Source organism: Hypanus sabinus, chromosome 4 (assembly GCF_030144855.1).
Source record: "Hypanus sabinus isolate sHypSab1 chromosome 4, sHypSab1.hap1, whole genome shotgun sequence".
NCBI lineage: Eukaryota > Metazoa > Chordata > Chondrichthyes > Myliobatiformes > Dasyatidae > Hypanus > Hypanus sabinus.
In genome coordinates this window covers 96,860,554-96,880,786 of record NC_082709.1, presented here as the reverse complement: position 1 = coordinate 96,880,786, position 20,233 = coordinate 96,860,554, and the positions used below count along the sequence as shown (strand labels likewise).

Sequence of the window (20,233 nt, the reverse complement as noted above, 5' to 3'; positions counted from 1 at the left end):
TTGCAATGGTGACGGAAGGGTGGAACTATATGATGGACAGCTGGCGTTCAGCAGGTTTGGGATATATACAAGGTCAGCTGGCTTTTTACACAGACACACGGAAGACACAGACAGAAATACAGGAGGAATAGACACTGGGTAAGCTTTGAGTGCCCACGAAAAGGGTAGATTTTGCTCTCAGTGTGGAAAAGGGGTGATCAGTGGAAGGCTATCGGTGTGTTTAACCCTTGCCTGCGTTGATAGCTTTACTGCATGAAGACGGTACCCTTTTATGTAGTCACAGTCCGTAACTTTAACAGGACTTTGGAGGACAACGGAAAGATCAACGACATTCGCTTATTTGCAGAACAAATCACCTCTCTCACTCTCCTCAATTCTACTCAATTCAATATCACGAACTGAACTGACTTCATCCCTATATCATTGTAAGACTGTATCACTTACCACCTAAGCTTGAAGAAGTTTGGGGTTTTATATTTCCACACATATATGCATAAACTCTGCTAACCTGTTTGATTTATCTGGTTTTATATTACGTAGATACTAATAAATAGTGTTTTGTTTATAGCAAAACCAGACTTCAGGTGTGTTCCATTTCTGCTGGTTCTTTTAACCCATTACGGGATACATAACAACTCTCAGTAGGGGAGAGAGAGAGATCGAGCTGCCAGGAGTACACACTGGACAAGCATTAAGTGCTAAGTGCTAAGCTATTCCAGCCATCTTTCCTTCAGTCATAACCCACGTATCGCAACACACAAATGTTCATTCCTATGAACTAATTTCTCCTCGCTCTCCACTTTTAGTATTTGTTCCTTTTTATCAACCCCATGCATTTTTGATGCCAATCATTACTGTACTGTTGAGGTCAGGTATGTTGACTGACTTTTGTGTATTTTCTGACCTATAGGGAAAAGCAACTTATGGACATCTGTAAAAATGGAATCTGAGATAATCTATCATTGTTTTGTTTACTTTAATATACTGACAATTAATCAAAACACTAAAATAATGCTGGAGTTAGATGAATATTTTAAATGTGTTTAATAAATATTATTTATTAGGCATTTAAATATAGTTGACATTGAGAAACGATTATAAAGACTTTGGCAGCTGGAGATACCTGGATATTCCCTGAACTGGCATATGCAGCTGGACACCAGGACACCAGTTGGATTTATTCATCATAAGCCCACAAAGGTACATTTTTAGAACAAATCATATTATTTTATTTCCTATATCCACCAGTGATAACTCTCATACTTTTAACAAAACAAAGATAAAATCTGCATTTAATTTTTCTTCCATGGTTTGCTTCATTTCAGCCCTCTTTTGGGTCCACAGGTTGTTGATAAACCAGCCTGGGAATTGTGCTGACTCAAAGCTGAGAGTGCCATCTTGTCGTTCCTTCATGTAGAAGATGAAACACCATTGTGGGCTTCCCTCTGGAATCCACTTCAGCGACTCGGAGGTACATTCCTGAGATTGAAAGGACATCTGCCTGTCAATCACTGCCTGAAGTCAACAGTTTTTCTCATCCATAGCTAGTAACTTTCCATTAACTATTAACTTACTATCCGTTAACTATTAACTTCACTCCAACTCTTGTCTATACCCTAATTTACCTCTTTTCTTACAGAGCACACTCTGCCTCATTTTATGGCGCCTGGCAACCCCATGTTTCTCCTTCTGTATGTCATCCTCAACACTGCTTATCTCCTGAAACCCTCTGCAAAAATGTCCTGTAAATGCCAACCTAGGCCAGTTCTGTCCTCGTTTCTCTCTCTTACACACAAACACACACACACACACACACACACACACACACACACACACACACACACACACACACACACACACACACTCTGTCTCTTCCTCACCCCTTCGGTGACTGACTCTCACAGCACCTCTCTTCCTCCCTCTCTTTCTTTCCCTCTATTTCTCTGTCTGTCTGTCTGTCTGTCTATCTCTCCTCTCAGCACCCTCTTCTCTCTCTCACTCCTCTGGTCCCTGTGATCTTGTTTTTATTTCTATTTAGAGATAAAGTGTGGACAGGCCTTCCCGGTCCAAAGAGCCTCACCACCCAGCAAGCCACCTACTTAACTCTAATCAGGGGAGAATTTATAGTGAACGATTAGCCTAATAACCAGAAAGTCTTTGGGCTATGAGAGGCGACTGGACACACAAAGGGAAATCGCGTGCTTACAGGGAGAATGTACAAGCTAGTTACAGATGGTGTCGGGATTGAATTCAGAACTCGAATGCCCTGGGCTCAATCTGATTGGAATGGGGTTGACAGGCAGAACGCCTTGCTTCTGTGCTGCATGTCTTTACGACAACACTCTGGTAGTAGATGCTAACTTCCTTCATATTAGTTTTATAGGTTAGTTTGGTTTGATGTGACAGTGAGCTTCCCCAAATATTGTATTAGCTGACTCAGTGAGGGAAATGGACTGCCTGAATTGCTGAATTCTTCCATCGTTTTATGATCCAGATTCTAGCATTTGAACCTGAGCACATCTCTAAAACTTTTTCCTCGGTCACTTACCTGTATTCTGAGCACTACATTGGACCCCTCCCTCTGACACATCAGGAAACAGCTGGTCTTGGAGAATTTCAGCACAACTGGCATTCCACAATGTATCTCTGGGATCTTATTGGACTTGTAATAAAAGATAGTCATTTGAGCTGTGAAGAAAATGGAAGCTGGTCATAAACAGCTGCCAGAAGAGTGGATCATTCTCTACATCTTGTTTCAGATTAATATGGGCACATTTATTTAATAAAGGAAGAACACACAACCAAAGCAACATTTAAAAATACTATATAACTTCGGTAGGCCATTCTAGGGGTATCACATGTACTCCTGGTGCCCAGGAAGAATGTAGAGCCTCAGAAAGGGGACAGAAGAGGTTTACCAGGCTCCAGCCTGGACTAGAAGCTAAAGAGAGGCTGGACAACCTTGGGATGTTTTCTCCAGAAGCTGAGGGGAGTTTAGAAAATTATGTGAGGTATGGACAGGGTCTTTTTCCCAGGACAGAAATATCAGATACTAGGGAATAAGCATTTAAATTAATGGGTGAAAATCTAAAGAAGGAGTTTGATTTTGTCATTAAAAAAATTGGATAGGTATATGGACAGGAAAGGAATGAAGGGTTATTGGCTGAGTGCAGATAGGTGGGACTAGGTGGGAGTAAGCGTTCAGCGTGGACTAGAAGGGCCGAGATGGCCTGTTTCCATGCTGTAATTGTTATATGGTTATAAGTATGGGACAAGTGTTTTTTTTTACACAGGATGAAGCAGGTGCCAAGAATGGGCTGCTAGGACTAGTGATGGAAACAGATGGAGATGTTGGATAGACGCATGAATACACAGTGGATAGAGGGATATGGTCATATGCAGGCAGAAGGACTTTAGTTTAGTGCAGACATTGAGGGTTGAAATCCAAGGTATATATCCGGAACACAGTCAGACTTGATCTGCAGAGAACAATAGAGCACAGGAGAGGCCATTCAGAACATACTGCTTTCGCAACCTTGGTAAACCTACTCTACAGTCTGTCCAGTCTCCACATCCTTCCTATGAACAGAACTCCACACTTCAAGCATAGTCTGACTAATGTTTTATGTGGCTGCTACATGACTTCATTATTCTTTCACTCATTACCCCACCAATCATTCCATGCGCCTTCTTTCTCACCTTATCCACTTCCATAGCTGCTTCCAGTGAACTATGGACCTATACTCCAATATCCCTCTGTACCATTAATGGGCTTGCCATGAACTGTATACTTGCCTTTCTTCTGGCCTAGTAAAGTGCAACTCCTCATACCTGGTCAGATTAAACTCAATCTGCTATTTCTCTGCTCATGTCTGTAACTGATCTATGTGCAGTTGGATAATTTGATAGTCTTTTACACTACTCCAGTCTTGGTGTCATATGCAAATTTTCTAATCCACCCATCTACATTTCCATCTAAATCATTGATGTGATCAGAAACGACAGAGTGTGGATCTCTAACCAGAATAATAGTCTTCCAGTCCCACATTCTGTGCTCTATTAACTAGTCAGCTCTGAATCCAAACTTGCAATTCACCCTGGATTCAATGTATCTTTATCTTCTGAATCAGCCTACCATGAGGAGCCTTGACAAATGCCTTATTAACGTTCATTGCTCAATTTCTTCTTGAATCATTCTGGGATATATGCCATCAGGTCCTAGGGACTTATCTAGCTCTGTGCTTTTCAGAGGACCAGCATTATCTCCTCCATAATTGCAGACTGCTCCATTTTGTTTTCACCATCATCTAATTTTTTTCTCCTCAGTAAATACTAACACAAACACATCAGTCACTTACTCTGATTCCAAATGTAAATTCTATCCTTTATCTTACTCTCTGCTTACTTACCCTTTTTCTTATTATAAGTATAAAATACTTCAGGATTATTCCTGCTCCCCAAGATCATTTCATGGCCTTTTTTTTTTGGCCTTCCTAATAATGTGCTTGAGCACTTTCCTGCTGCCTTTATATCCTACAAGAGCTCAGTCTGATTTTTGTTTATTAACCATATATATGCTTTTGTTAACTTTCTGACTAAATGTAGGCCTCTTGGGACATCCAAAGTTTCCTTACCTTACCATCCTTGTCCTTACTCCTTACCAGAATATGCCAATCCCAAGCTCTCCTCATCTGGTCTTTAAACAAATCCCACTAGTTAGAAGTGGACCTATCCAACAGCAGCTCCTCCCAATCAATACCCATTAAGTCCTACTTTATCCAGTCATAATTTGCTCTCCCCCACAAGGTCTGTTCATCCTCACTCATAACTACATGAAAACATAAAGAGTTTCAATCATTATTCACACCCTATCAGGTCCGTCACCATTTCCCAAAATCAGGTCCAGTACGTTTTCTCGTCCAGTTGACCTCTCCACATACTGTTTTAATAACCATTCATGGATTCATTGAAGAAATTCTGCACTAAGCTTCTGCATTAAGGAGATCTTAATAAATACTGAGGAAGTTAAAATCCCCCCATGACAATCCTATGTTTCCGCACCTTTCCATAATCTGTTTCTTCACCTCTCAGTGAGTATTGGCGAGATGGACAATAATACACAGTAACTAACAAAAGAAAATTTGCAGATTCTGGAAATCCGAGCAACATGTACAAAATGCTAGAGGAGCTCAGCAGGCTAGGTAGCATCCATGGAAAAAAGTACAGTCAATGTGTTGGGCTGAAACCCTTTTGCAGGTCTGGAGAAAGAAAGATGAGGAGTAGGTCTACTTCTCCAGAATTTTGTGTTTTTTACATAGTATATAGTAATCCCATCAGCATAATTACACCTAAACATTTGTATTTCCAAGAACCACCAAAATTGCCTCTGTGGATGAGCCTTCCGAAGCGCCCTCTCCGAGTACTGATGTGATATTTTCCCTTATCAGTAGTGCATCCCTCCACCTCTTTTACCCCCTCTCTATCACATCCAAAACAACAAAACCCAGAAATGTTGAGCTGCCAGTCACAAACAGGTCTCTGTAATCAAAGTTCAAAGCCAATTTATTATCAAATTACATAAATGCCATGATTACTACCCTGGGATACATTTTCTTGTGAACATTTACAGTAAATACTAATACAAATGATGAGAGGCATTGATTGTGTGGCTAGTCAGAGGCTTTTCCCAGGGCTGAAATGGTTGCCACAGGAGGACACAGATTTAAGGTGCTGGGGAGTAGGTACAGAGGAGGTATCAGGGGTTAGTTTTTTTACTCAAGAGAGCGGTGAGTGCATGGAACGGGCTTCCAGAAATGGTGGTGGAGGCGGATATGATAGGGTCTTTTAAGAGACTTTTGGATAGGTACATGGAGCTTAGAAAAATAGAGAGCTATGGGTAAGCCTGGTGATTTCTAAGGTAGGGACATGTTCGGCGCAACTTTGTGGGCCAAAGGGCCTGTATCGTGCTGTAGGTTTTCTATGCTTCAATGTTCAGAATCAAAATAGAATCAATGAAACACCACACATAACAAGACAGACGGACAACCAATGTGCAAAATATAACAAACTGTGCAAATACTGAAAGAAAAAAACAACAATTAACAATCAATAAATAATATCAAGAAAATGAGATGAAGAGTCCTAGAAAGTGATCGAAAAGTTGTGGAAACAGTTCAATATTGGTGTGAATGAAGTTATCCTTCCTGGTTCAAGAGCTGATGGTCGGCATGTAACAACTGTTCCTGAACCTGCAGATATGGCTCTGGAAGCTTTTGTACCTCCTTCCTGATGAATGCAGCAAGAAGACAGCATGACCTGGGTGACGGGGTTCCCTGTTTTCCTGCGACACTGCTCCTTGCAAATGTACTCAATGGTGTGGAGGGCTTTACCTGTGATGAACTGGACTGCATCCACTAATTTTTGCATGCTTTTCCATTCAAGGGCATTGATGTTTCCATGCTATGATGCAACCAGTCAGTAAACTCTCCACCATGCATCCAGAGAAGTTAGTCAAAGTTTTAGATGACATGTTGTCTGGTTTACAAACTTCTAAGAACTTCTAAAAGGTGCTCCTGAGCTTCTTTTGTAATGGCACTTACATGTTGGACCTAGGACAGGTCTTCTGGAATGATAATTTTGAGGAATTTAAAGTTGCTGACCCTCTCCACCTCTGACGAGAACTGGCTTGTGCACATCTGGTGTCCTCTTCCTGTAGTCAATAAGCAGCTCTTTGGTTTTTCCAATATCGAATAAGAAATTCAAACAAGAGAAAATCTCCAGATGCTGGAATTCCAAGCAACACATACAAAGTGGAAGGACTCAGCAGGCTAGGCAGCATCTATGGAAAAGAGTGCAGTCAACGTTTCGGGCTGAGACCCTTCAGCAGGACTGGAAAGCCCACGAGAGGAAATACAATTCTGGATGGGGTGTTGTGCAGTGAATCAGATTTGATTAGGAACCTTAAGGTAAAGGAATCCTTAGGATTCAGTGACCATAACAGAATAGAATTCACCCTGCAGTTTGAGAGGGAGAAGATAAAGTCAGGCATATCAGTATTACTGTGGAGTAAAGGGAACTACAGAGGCATGAGAGAGCAGCTGGCCAAAGTTGATTGGAAGTGGACAGTAGCAGGGATGATGACAGAGCAAAATGGCTGGAGTTTATGGGGCAATTCAGTAGGTGCTGGATAAATATATCTCAAAGATGAAGAAGTATTCTAAAGAGAGGATGAGACAACTGTGGCTGACAAGCGAAATCGAAAACAGCATAGAGCCATTGAGTCATAGAACACTACAGCACAAAACAGGGACTTCGGCCCATCTATTTTGTGTTACAGTCCTCAAGTAGTTGAGACAACCATTTACAACAACTCTCTCGCTTCTCCCACAAATGTCTAATCCAATTTACTGTCTCACCTTGAGTGCAAGATGGCTGAATGTTCTTGACCACCCTCCTATCCGGCACCTTGTCAAAGTTGCTGAAGTCCAGGTAGACAACATCCACTGCCTTGCCTTCATCAACTTTCCTGATAACTTCCTCTAAATGCCTTGTAAGATTGGTTAGACATGCACAAAGCCATGTTGATTATCCCCGATCATTCCTGTCTACCCTCAGACTCTTGTATTTATCTGGTCCCTTACAATAGCTTCCAATAACCTTCCCATTACTGATGTCAGGCTTACTGACATTTCTTAGCTTATTCTTACAGCCTTTCTTAAACATTAGCTATCCTCCAGTCCTCTAGCACCTCACCCGTGGCTAAGGATGATTTAAATATTTCTGCTAGTCACCTTGTCAGGCCCTGAGGATTTAAGTCATTCAGCCCAACAATCTGCTTCGCCATTTCATCATGGCTAATCCATTTCCATCTCAACCCCATTCTCTTGCCTTCTCCCCATAACCTTCCATGCCCTAACTTATCAAGAACCTATCAACCTCCATTTTAAATACATCCAATATCCTGTCCACCAGAGTCACCTGTGGCAACAGTTTCATCACCCTCTGGCTAAAGAAATTCCTGCTCATATCGCTTCTAAATGGATGCCTCTCAATTCTGAGGCTGTCTCCTCTGGTCTTAGAATCCCCTACCATAGGAAACATGCCAAAATTCTTCTTTGCCACCTTCAGGAGGTGATGAGCTTGAGAAACAAGAGATATTGGAGATACTGCAGATATTGGAGTCTGAAACACAAACTTGCTCGAGGAACTCCAAAGCAATAAAACAAGGCACTACAGAAACTGAGTGGCGTACACAATGCTGGAAGAATTCTGCAGGTCAGGCAGCATCCGTGAGAAAAGAGTAGCCAACTTTTCGGGCTGAGACCCTTCATCAGGTCTCGGCCCGAAACGTTGGCTACTCTTTTCTCACAGATGCTGCCTGACCTGCTGAGTTCTTCCAGCGTTGTGTGCGTATTCTTTGATCCACAGCATCTGCAGTTGTATTTTTGTGTTTAGAAACTGAGTGGGTCAGGAAGCATTGTAGGAGGTGGGCTACTGGAATGAATTTTTAATGTTTCCTGTCAAAACCCAGCAGAGGTTGGTGTTGATCCAGTTTCTAATCTCTAAGCCAGCACAGACCATCACCTCTTTTCATTTCACTCACACTGCTGGTTATGGCCACTACTGTCCTGATCTCTCCTAGATGTGTACCATGGTGTAGATACAAGAGCAGAATTAGACTATTCCACCCATTGAGTCTGCTCTGGCATTCAATCGTGGCTGTTCTTTTTTCTCAACCCCATTCTCCCACCTTCTCCCCATAACCCCAACCCTATTGCCAATCAAAATTCTATCAGTCTTTGTCTTAAATACGCTCAATGACTTGGCCTCCATAGCCCTCTGTGGCAACGAATTCCAGACATTCAATACCCTCTGACTGAAGAAATTCCTCCTCATCTCAGGTCCAAACGGATGTCTTTTTATTCTGAGGCTATGCCTCTGGATCCTAGACTATCCTATTAATAAGAGCATTCTCTCCATGTCCACTCTATCCTGGCTTTTCAGGATTCAGTAGGTTTCAGTGAGATTTTCCCACCCACTCCACCTTACTGACTGCCAACAAGTTCAAGCCAAGAGGCATCCCCTAAGTGAAGCCTTTCATTCTAAACCCTCCCCTGCCCAGTACATCTTTTGTTAAATACTAAGCCCAAAATTGCCTGCAATATTCCAAATGCAGTCTGATTAAGGCCATTGAAATATCAGCATATTGGCCCAGAGGCCCAGATATCAGACTCACTAAATAATTGGAAGACAGATCATGGTTCACCATGAGTCCATCCCGTATATTGAGAGTGGGCACCGTTTGTCCAAGCAACGTGTGGGCAATTTAGGAGTGCAGCTCAGTGCTGAGGGAAGCAAGGGCTCATCATCAAGGACCAGTTTAGTGGATTTATAAGGAAGAAGCAAGCATTCAGAAATAATGCTTCAGATGCTGTGAGACTATAAAATTCTTTGTGAGCTTCAGACCTCTCCAGCACTACCATCTTAGTTTGATAGAATATTGCTGTATTGTCATGTGAGTAAGATGATAAACTTTGTTTTGCATGCCATTCAAAAATTATACTGAAAAAAGATATTGTAAAAAGAAAACAATGCAGAATCTAATGTTACAGTTAGAGAAAGAGCAGTTCAGAGAGACAAATAAAAGACAGGGCCACAACTGGGTCAATTGGGAGATGAAAAGTGTACTAAGAACTGTTCTTGACATCTATCATGAAATGATCACACTAAAATGTAGAGACCTAAGAGACTACAGATCTAAAAAGTAATAAGAGATGGACTTAAACAAGTGTTCCAAGAAGTTTCTTAAAACTAAGATGACTGCACTGAAGTGGGAAGAAGCTACCTATTGTATATATTGTAGAGAACCAGTGATCCTGTGAGCATATCTGTTAAACTGTTTAAAGATGACACTTACCAGACTCAGAATTCTGCCGACTAAGAACTATTCTTTTGCGGTTGCTGCCAGGTCGAAGGTACTGATCTCGCTCATTATGAATTAGAAATGGACAATCACTGTTCATTACTTTCAGTATCATCCCACAGCATTCATTGGGAGATAATTCTTCTGCAGAAAGAAAGCAGATGATTGTTAATAATAGGTCTTAATCTTTGAAAGGCATAGAAATTCTGGCACTGAAAGCTTGATCATGTCAAGAAGATTAATATTTAATTAAAATAACTTTCTCTTATTATCAACTTCATAACAATCAGGCAATACCCAAATATCTTTTTCCACTTCTGGGATGCCATTAAGCCCTGATTGAAATAATCTAATATTCACATTTTAGACTGCTACAGCTGAAATCCACAGCTACAGCCACAGGCAATACAGTAAGTGACATTTAAAAAAATCTAGCAGCTCAGAGTCGACGAATCTCGGATGGCAGTCTCCAGTTACAAGTGCAGTTCCCCTTTAAGACAGCGGAAAAGAGGATGCCACGCTGAAGGGTTCATTTAAGAAGATGAGGATTTCCACTTCCACTGCTGAATATTCTGTTGGCAAACATACATTATGTGGTAAATAAAATCGAAGATCTCAGAGCAAGATTTCTGTACCAAAGGGATGTGGTATTTTTGGTTTTACAGACACTTGGATTTGCCCCGCCTTTCTGGACACAGCAATACAACTCACTGGTTTCACAATTCACCATCAAGATAGGAGTGCTGAGTTTTTCAATGGCAGAAAAGGTGGAGTATGCTTTATGGTTTACGGTTGTGATATACAAACTCGATGGATCTGCACCATCCCTGCTCATCCAATCTGGAACACCTGGCAATTAAGTGCCACTGGAGTTAACTCCATCACCTTGGAGCAGGGTAGATTCTGCCTCAGGCCCATGTCAGACAAGCTCTGGATGAACTGAGTGATGCAATGAAACAGCGCACCCTGATGCCTTTCCTGTCATTTTGGGGGATTTCCACCAGATGAAAAAGACTCTAAATAATTATCACTAACATATCACTTGAGGGCCAGAGCAGCCAACACACTGGACCACTTAACTGTGCACCCCACACCAACACTTTGGAAAGTCTGATCACTCTGCTGTACTTTTACTCCATGATTATAGACAGAGACTGCAAACTGCAGCACCGGTAGCAAGATGGTATGGACAAGGGAGGTGCAGGGGTGCTTACTGCTTTGACTTGCTGTACTGGACTGCATTCAGGGATTCATCTTTGAGTGTGAATGAGTACACCACAGTTGTTACCAGCTTCATTAAAACCTATATGGATGAGCATGTGCATGCAAGAACTTACTATACATACCCAAATCAAAAGCCGTGGGTGAACCAAGAAGCTCATAGTTTGCTGAGGGCTAGATCTGTGGCATTCAAGTCTGGCAACCCAGGACTATGCAAGGAGGCCAGGGATGACTTACAGAGGGGTATCTCAAAAGCAAAGGAACAATTCCAGTGGAGGTTAGAGACAGAAATAGATGTATGTCAGCTCTTGTAGGGTTCGGGGGCCATTACTTCCTACAACATCACGAATGACTGTGATGCTTCACTCCCAGATGAACTCAACACCTTTTATGGGTGGTGGTGCCACAGCAGCAAGCTGCAGGAAGTTATAAACTCAGTCAGCACTAGTCTCTGTAATATCCAGGAAATCTTCAAGGAGCGATGTATCAAAAGACAGCATCTGTCATTAAGGATCCCCATCACCCAGGACATGCCCCCTTCTCATTGCTACCATCAGAGGTGGTACAGGAGCCACCTTTTCAGTGAACAGCAACAGTTTCTTCCCCAATGCCATCAGATTTCTTAATGGACAATGAAAACTACCTCCCTACTTTTTTAATTTTTGCACTACCTATTTAATTGAATTTAACTTAAAAAAAAATATATATAGTAATTCAGTTTCTATTATGTATTGCAATGTACTGCTGCCGCATAATACCAGTGCCTTGGTTCTGATTCTGAGGGATGTAACAGCCATTGTGTGCCTAATACAAGTATTGAACACTGAGCAGTCCTGAGCCAGTTTGTACACAGGTGACCTTACTCTATGTAAGCCTTCTCCACAGCCCCAGTCTCAGACTACTGACAGGCACTGTAACAGTGTTGTGCTAATTGCTATGCTGCCACACAGTGTAGCCTAAGGCTAAAAAATTGTTCAGCACAGGTAAGCTGAACACCCATCCACTGCCTGATAGTTAGGTACTATATCCATCAAGAAAAACTGTAAAATCTGCTACCTTAGTGAAATATACAGTCGCATTCCCTTGGAGATGGAGAAATCTTCACTATGCTGAAGGAACAAAGTACAAATTTTGACATTCATTTTTACACCAAAGCACTAGTGTTTCCCCCCCCCACCTCATACTTCTGAGTTAATTTTAGATAATTGTATTAAGTTTTAAAGTGTTTCATTAAATTAATGGAAAGTACACAGTCCTGGAAGTTGGAGCAGAGAGGAAAATCTGTATGAATGCACTTTGGCTTATAACAGACCAGACATGAACTCCTATGGCAGTCTATGTGAGAGACGAGTCACACTGACAGCAATAGCTTTAGATTTTAGACAGGACACATAAGAGACTGCAGATGTAGAATCCAGAGCAACAAACAGTCTGTTGGAAGAACTCTGTAGGTTGAGCGGTTGGATGGGGAGGGCTAGATGAGAGTATTCAATGTTTCAGTCAGAACCCTGCATCAGGATATTTTGCTTTCATTTTCATCAAGTCTGCTCCATCATTTCATTTCATCATGGCTGATCCATTTTCCTCTTAACTCCATTCCCCTGCCTTCTCCCCTTTATCTTGTACGCCCTGAGTAATCAAGAACCTATCAACCTCTACTTTAAATGCAAGACCCTTTGCACCTCATATTAGTTAATTTTCTTCCCATTTTAAAAATAGTCTATTCTTCTATTTCTTCTACCAAAGTGCATGACCATACACTTTCCCACACTATTCCATCTGCCACTTCTTTGCCAATTCTCCTCATCTATCCAAATCCTTCTGCAACCTCTCTGCTTCTTCAACACTACCTGCCCCTCCATCAATCTTTACATCATCTGTAAACTTGGTCACAAAGCCATCAATTTCATCAGCAAAATTATTGACGTATAATGTAAAAGAAAATAGTCCCAATACAGATGACGCACACAAAATGCTGGTGGAACACAGCAGGCCAGGCAGCATCTATAGGGAGAAGCACTATCAACGTTTCGGTCCTAACAAAGGGTCTCGGCCCGAAACGTTGACAGTGCTTCTCCCTATAGATGCTGCCTGGCCTGCTGTGTTCCACCAGCATTTTGTGTGTGTTGTTTGAATTTCCAGCATCTGCAAATTTCCTCGTGTTTGCCCAATACAGATGCCTATAGAACACCAGTAGTCATCAACAGCCAACCTGAAAAGGCTCCCTTTATTCCCACACTTTGCCTCCAGCCAATCATGCTAGCATTTTCCCTGTAACATTCTGGGCTGTTACCTTGTTTAGTAGCTTCACATCCACTGATTCTCCTTCGTCCATCCTGTTTGTTATTTCAGAACCAGAATCAGAATTAGGTTTATTACCACTAGCAGGTGTTGTGGAATTTCTTAACTTAGCAGCAGCAGTTCAATGAAATACATAATATAGAAGAAGAAGAAGAAGAAGAAGAAGAAGAAGAAGAAGAAGAAGAAGAAGAAGAAGAAGAAGAAGAAGAAGAAGAAGAAGAAGGAGAAGAAGAAGAAGGAGAAGGAGAAGAAGAAGAAGAAGAAGGAGAAGAAGGAGAAGAAGGAGAAGAAGGAGAAGAAGAAGAAGAAGAAGAAGAAGAAGAAGAAGAAGGAGGAGAAGAAGAAGAAGAAGGAGAAGAAGAAGAAGAAGAAGAAGGAGAAGGAGAAGAAGAGGAAGAAGAAGAAGGAGAAGAAGGAGAAGAAGAAGAAGAAGAAGAAGAAGGAGAAGAAGGAGAAGAAGAAGAAGAAGGAGAAGAAGAAGAAGAAGAAGAAGAAGAAGAAGAAGAAGAAGAAGGAGAAGAAGAAGGAGAAGAAGAAGAAGAGGAAGAAGAAGAAGAAGAAGGAGAAGAGGAAGAAGAAGAAGAAGAAGAAGAAGGAGAAGAGGAAGAAGAAGAAGAAGAAGAAGAAGAAGAAGAAGAAGAAGAAGAAGAAGAAGAAGAAGAAGAAGAAGAAGAAGAAGAAGAAGAAGAAGAAGAAGAAGAAGAAGAAGGAGAAGAAGATAAATAAATAAATTGCAGTATATGTATACTGAATAGATTAACAATCATGGAAAAACATAAATAATATATATTTTAAAAAGTGATGTAGTGTTCACTGCTTTCTTCAAAGAATTCCAACGGATTTCTCCTTGAGGAAACCATGCTGGCTTTAGTCTATTTTATCATGTGCCTCCAAGTACCCTGAGACCACATCCTTTACAATCAATTCCACATCTTCACAACCAGTGAGGTCAGACTAACTGGCCTATATATTTTTTTCTTCTGCCTTTCTTTGTTCTTGAAGTGGCATGACATTTGCAATTTTTCAGTCCTCTGAAACCATGCCAGTCTGAATTCAATCTTGAAATGTCATTACTAATGTATACACAATTTCTTCAGCTATATCCTTTCAAACCCTGAGGTGTAGTCCATCAGATCCAGGTGACTTATTTACCTTCAGATCTTTCAGTTTCCCAAGCACCATCTCCCTAGTAATAACAATTGTACTCACTTCTGCTCCTTGACACTTGCCACTAAGTTTTGCAATATTAAATACCTTCTCTTTTACCTTTTACATTGGCTTTGACTTCCCTTGCATCACCCTGCCTTTAAAATACTCCCTCTTCTTTAGGATGTATCTATTGATCCTGAATCTTCCGAATTTCTCCTAGAAACTCCAGCTATTGCTGCTATGCCATCATCCTTGCTAGTGTCCCCTTCCATTCAACTTTTGCCAGCCACTCTCTCAAGCCTCTGTAATTCCCTTTACTCCACTTCAATAGTGATGCATCTGACTTTAGCTTCTTCTTCTCAAATTGCATATACAATCCTGAGATGTTTTCTTGTAGGCATACTCAGAAAATACAGGACTCCTAATAGAATCAGTGAAAGATCACGCCCACCAGGGCAAAAAACAACCAATGTGCAAAAGACAACAAATTGCAAATACAAAAGAAGAAGAAAAAAAGAATAAATAGACAAACAAGCAATAGATATTGAGAAGGTGAGATGAAAGGTCCATGAAAATGAGTCCATAAGTTGTGGAAACAGCTCAGTGACTGGGTGAGTGAAGTTATCCCTTCTGGTTCAAGAGCCCGATGGTTGAGGGGTAATTGTTCCTGAACCTGGTGGTGTGAATCCTGAGGTTCCTGTACCTTTTTTTCTGATGGCAGCAGCAAGAAAAGAGCACAGCCAGGATGGTGGGGATCCTGATGATGAATGCTGTTTTCCTGCTTTCCTATGTAGTTGTGCTCAATGTGGGGAGGGCTATATCTATTACTTTTTGTAGATTTTTCCATTCAAGGGCATTGGTATTTCCATACCAGGCTGTGATGCAACCAGTCAATAAACTCTCCACCACTCATCTACAGAAGTCTATCAAAATTTTGGGTGACATGCTGAATTTTCACAAACTTCTAATCAGTAGAGGCATTGCTGTGCTTTCTTTGTAATTGCATTTATGTGTTGGGCCCAGGACAGATCCACTGAAATGATAACAGTTATCAATTCCTTTGGGCAGTGACTGAATACCCCTCACCCACCAACCTAATCATGTGATGGTTCTCTTAAACAGAAAATACTGGAGGAACTTAGCAGGTCAGGCAACATCTATGAAGAGAAATAAATGTTATACATTTTGGGCAGAGATCCTTCATCAGGATTGGAAAGGAGGGGGACAGAAGCCAGAATAAGAAGGTGGGGAGATGGGTAGTACAGGTGAAACCAGGGTGAAGGGGTGGGGGGTGGCCAGAAGCTGGGAGGTGATAGGTTGAACAGGTAAATGGCTGAAGAAGAAAGGATCTGATCTGATAGGAGAGGACAGTGAATCATGGGGAAAGGGGAAGGGAAGCAGAGGGAGTGATGGGCAGGTGAGAAGAAAAGAAGAGGTAAAAGGGGAGCCAGAATGGGGAATGGAAAATGAAAGAAGGAGGAGGGGAGAGAACTTACTGAAGAAGGAGAAATTTATGTTCATTCTATTGATGTTCTGGTTTCCTCCCCTAACTATGCATAGGTTGCAAGGTTAGTTGGCCCCTAGTGTGTAATCTGGGACTGTTGAAAGAAATGCAGGGAGAATAAAATAGAATTACTGTTGTGTAAGTTTCCATGTTGTCCCTTCCTGACTCTACACCAAGCCACCTCCCATTCGCCCTGATTCTCTGATCAATGTCCTCAATTGACTCCTGACCTTCCAATGAACTAACTCCAAAATCAAGCCCCATCTCCATATTCTGTTTCTTAATTCTGCACCAACTCCCAGCTACAAGACATGACAAATAACCCCTGCTCCTATGGCTGAGGTCAGGCCTAAAGAGGGATGGGTGCTGCCAGGCCCCACTAGCCCAAGACACGAGAAAGTGCCCCTGCCACCCATAGGCAGGTTGAGGGATCCGAAATGAACCAAGGAGGATGATTTAATTACTTTGGACCTGTATACACTGCAGTTTAGAAGCATGAGGAGGGATCTCATTGAAACCTCTCAAATGTTCAAAGGCCTAGATAGAGTGGATGTGGAGGGGTTGTGTCCTATGGCAGTGGGGGCGGGGGGGGGGGGTTGTGACTAGGACTAGAGGGCACAGCCTCTGAATAGAGGTTTGTCCATTTAGAACAGAGATGAAGAAGAATTTCTTAATCTGGAGGGCAATGAATCTGTGGAATTCATTGTCACAGATTGATGTGAAGGCCTGGTCATTGGGTATATTTAAAGCAGAGGTTGATAGGTTCTTGATGGTCAGGATATCAAAGGTTATGGACAGAAGGAAGGAGAATGGGATTGAGAGTGATAATAATGGTCTGTTCTGCCATGATGAAATGGCAGAACAGACAGTGGGCTGAATGGGCTAATTTTGCTCCTATGTCTTATGGTTTTATGTTGTATGGGATACTATACATTAGAAACTTTGTTCAAGTTTTGGAGAAAATAATTAGGACAGAAAATGTATCCAGTTATGATTTATTAACAGTCTCACCCTGCCCAAGGATTTCTCACTTAGTGTAGGAATCTTGTAATAAAATTACCAACCTTCTAGATGATAGACTCCTGAGTTGACCTCAGAGCTGACACTGACGGTATGTATTTCACATTCCTTCTTCTTGCACACCATGCACACTGATCCTGAGGAGCAATGGGGACCCCGTGCTCGCACGATGGAAACTGTGACATGATTGAGTGCCACCAACAATGCCCGTGCCTCATCCTTGTTGCACACCAACCCTCCATTTTCCTCTCTGGCATTGCTTGGCAGTGGGATGTTTGGAGTTTTGAAAGGTATTTCTGGATGTAAGTAGATCCTGTCACTCCCAGCAGCATCAGAAGGTAGCATTGTATCATTGCCGTAGGCTGTAGCCGAGTTCTTCAGTGGCACCATGTCCAGGCTGAACTGAAGCTCTGCTTTCTGCCTATTACATGGCCAGTACACCACACCAGCAGCATCCCCAGGCTCAGTCGACTCTGCCTTGTTATTGGGACGGTGAAGAGTCTATATTTACAGAAAAAAGGTTGGCTATTAATATGATTGAAATGGGATTGGATGGGATAATAAATCAGCCATGATGAAATAGTGGAGCAGAGTCAGAGGGCCAAATGGCCTAATTCTGCTCCTATGTCTTATGGTTTTATATACAACATTCCCCATTCAGGTTGCTTGCAACACCAGTATGTTGAGCAATTGGACATCACAATGTGTTTCAGTTTTGTGCTCCCAGTAATTACCATTGGCTAAACTTACAAACCTTGCTGTCCTAGCAGTGAAGAGAGTTTGATGCCAGTAGAGTTTTACAATCTGCTTTTTAGCTTCATATTCAGCACTCTACTGATGTACATTATCACTAATTTTACCCTGATGATTACCTGTGACAAATGATTTCATCCTCTTGACTGCATGGGATCACTGATTTTATAATGAGATCACAGATTTCATGAAAAATTTAAAAAACACAGCAGATGCTGGAAATTTGGAATAGAAATAAAAATGCTAAAGCATTTTTAAAAGCAGGTCAGGCAGTATCTGTGGAAGGAGCAACAGGTCCATAGCAGATGCCACCTCTTTGGTTCTTCACTCAACCCCAGAACATCTAGGCATCAAAGGTGCATACATCAGAATGCTCTTTATTGATTACAGCTCACCATTTAATACAGGACCATCATCCCCTCAAAACTAATCAATAAGCTTTAAGACCTTGCCCTCAATACTTCCTTGTACAATTGGATCCTCGATTACTCACTTGTCGACCCCAGTCAGTTCAGATTGGCAACAACATCTCCTCCGCAACCTCCATCAGCACGAGTGCACCACAGGGATGTGTGCTTAGCCCTCTGCTCTACTTGCTTTACAGCTATGACTGTGTGGCTAAGTACAGTTTCAATACCATATTCAGGTTTTCTGATGACACCAGAGTTGTGGGCTGTGTCAAAGGTGGTGATGATTCAGCATTCAGGAGGGAGATTTGAAAATGTGGCTCAGTGGTGTCATCACAACAACCTCTCAATGTCAGCAAGACCAAAGGACTTCAAGAGAGGGAAACCAGAAGTCCATGAGCCAGTCAGACGATCAGAGGTGGAGAGGGTTAGCAACTTTAAATTCCTAGGTATTATTGTTTTGGAGAACCTATCCTATGTCAAGCACATAAGTGCAATTGTAAAGAAAGCACAGCAGTGTCTCTACTTCCCTAGAAGTTTGAGCAATTTGGTATGACATCTCAAACTTTGACAAGATTTTATAGATGTGTAGTGGAGAGTGCATTGACTGGATGCATCACAGCCGGCCTGGTCAGAATCAGAATCGGGTTTAGTATCACTGGCATGTCATGAAATTTGCCTCTTTATAGCTACATCAATATGTTGCAACCAGGCTAGGTCTTCAGAGATATTGACACCTAGGAACTTGAAATTGCTCATTCTCTCCACTTCTGATCCCTCCATGAGGATTGATCTATCTATTTAGTCTTCCTATTTACCTATCTGTCTATCTGCATGTCTATTTATAGTTTCTGTCTATCTATCTGTCTGTCTATCTACCCATCTGTTGATCTGTCTATTTATCTATCTATCTAGTCTTTCTACCTATCTATCTGTCTGTCAGTCTATCCATCTGTCTGTCTATCTATCTAACTGCTTATAATTCAATCATACTCCTGGCTAACATTCAGTCCCTGGATAAAAGCTGTGCAAACTGAGAGCCAGAACCTACTATCAGCGGGAAACAAAGGAATGTAATGGTTTGTGCTTCATGGAGACCTGGCTGACGGAGGAGATACCGGATCATGTCAATGAGCCCTCTGTGTTCTGGGCAGACAGGTCGAAAAACCTCATTGCGAAGAGTGAAGGAGGAGGGGTATGCCTTATGGTCAACAATGCTTGGTGGGACCCCCAGAATGTGCATACACTCAAGTCCTTTTGTTCTCCAGACCTAGAGCACTTGGTGCTGCTGTGCAGACCCTACTGGGTGTCAGGGGAGTTCACGGCTGTTAACATCACAACACTGTATTCGACTGCAGGCTGATACTGACCTGACTCTCAAGGAACTGTAAGAGACCATCAACACGCTGGAGACTGCACACCCAGAGGCTGCCTTCATCATCCATCTGTCTATGTTTCTACCTATAATTCTATTTATCTGTCTCTTTGTCTTTCTATCTATTTAGCTAGCTATCAGTCTATCCATCTATCTAACTAGCTACCAATCTGTCTATTTCTCTGTCTATCTTGTCTTTCTATCTATGTATCTAGTCCATCTGTCTGTCAATCTATCCACGTGACTCTAACTATCCATACATCTGTCTATTTATCCATCTGCCTATCTATCTATTTATCATTCTATCCATCTGTCTATCTCTCTAGCTACCAATAGTTCTATCTGTCTCACTATCTTTCTATCTATCTAGCTATCTAGCTAGCTCGCTAACTATCTGTCTGTCTATCTGTCTATCTATCTACAAAAATGTTTATCTACCTATCTATCTTCCTGTCTATCTATCAGCCTATATGTCTATATATCTAGCTATATCTGTCTATCTAGATATATATCAGATTGTTATCTGTCTGTTTGTCACTCTATCCATCTATCTTGCCTTTCTATCTATATCTCCATCTGAC

General features: G+C 41.7%; 2 protein-coding genes across 2 annotated transcripts in view; both read right to left on the bottom strand.

Annotated features, from left to right (window-relative positions):
* Positions 1–1,022: 1,022 nt before the first annotated feature.
* Positions 1,023–20,233, bottom strand: part of LOC132393010 (uncharacterized) — a 73,868-nt gene continuing 54,657 nt past the window's right edge. The window contains exons 3-6 of the mRNA XM_059967696.1: positions 17,162–17,618; positions 9,917–10,066; positions 2,549–2,688; positions 1,023–1,479 (exon numbers count right to left, since the gene is read on the bottom strand). Of these exons, the coding sequence (XP_059823679.1) occupies positions 1,258–1,479; positions 2,549–2,688; positions 9,917–10,066; positions 17,162–17,618 (969 nt within the window). The 3' untranslated portion in view covers positions 1,023–1,257. The remainder of the gene's footprint in view (positions 1,480–2,548; positions 2,689–9,916; positions 10,067–17,161; positions 17,619–20,233) is intronic.
* LOC132392314 (uncharacterized protein DDB_G0271670-like) lies at positions 13,594–14,157 on the bottom strand (the record flags this gene model as incomplete). The annotated part of the gene is made up of 1 exon (XM_059966137.1): positions 13,594–14,157. A coding segment is annotated over one exon (564 nt), but the record flags the coding sequence as incomplete, so codon positions are not given.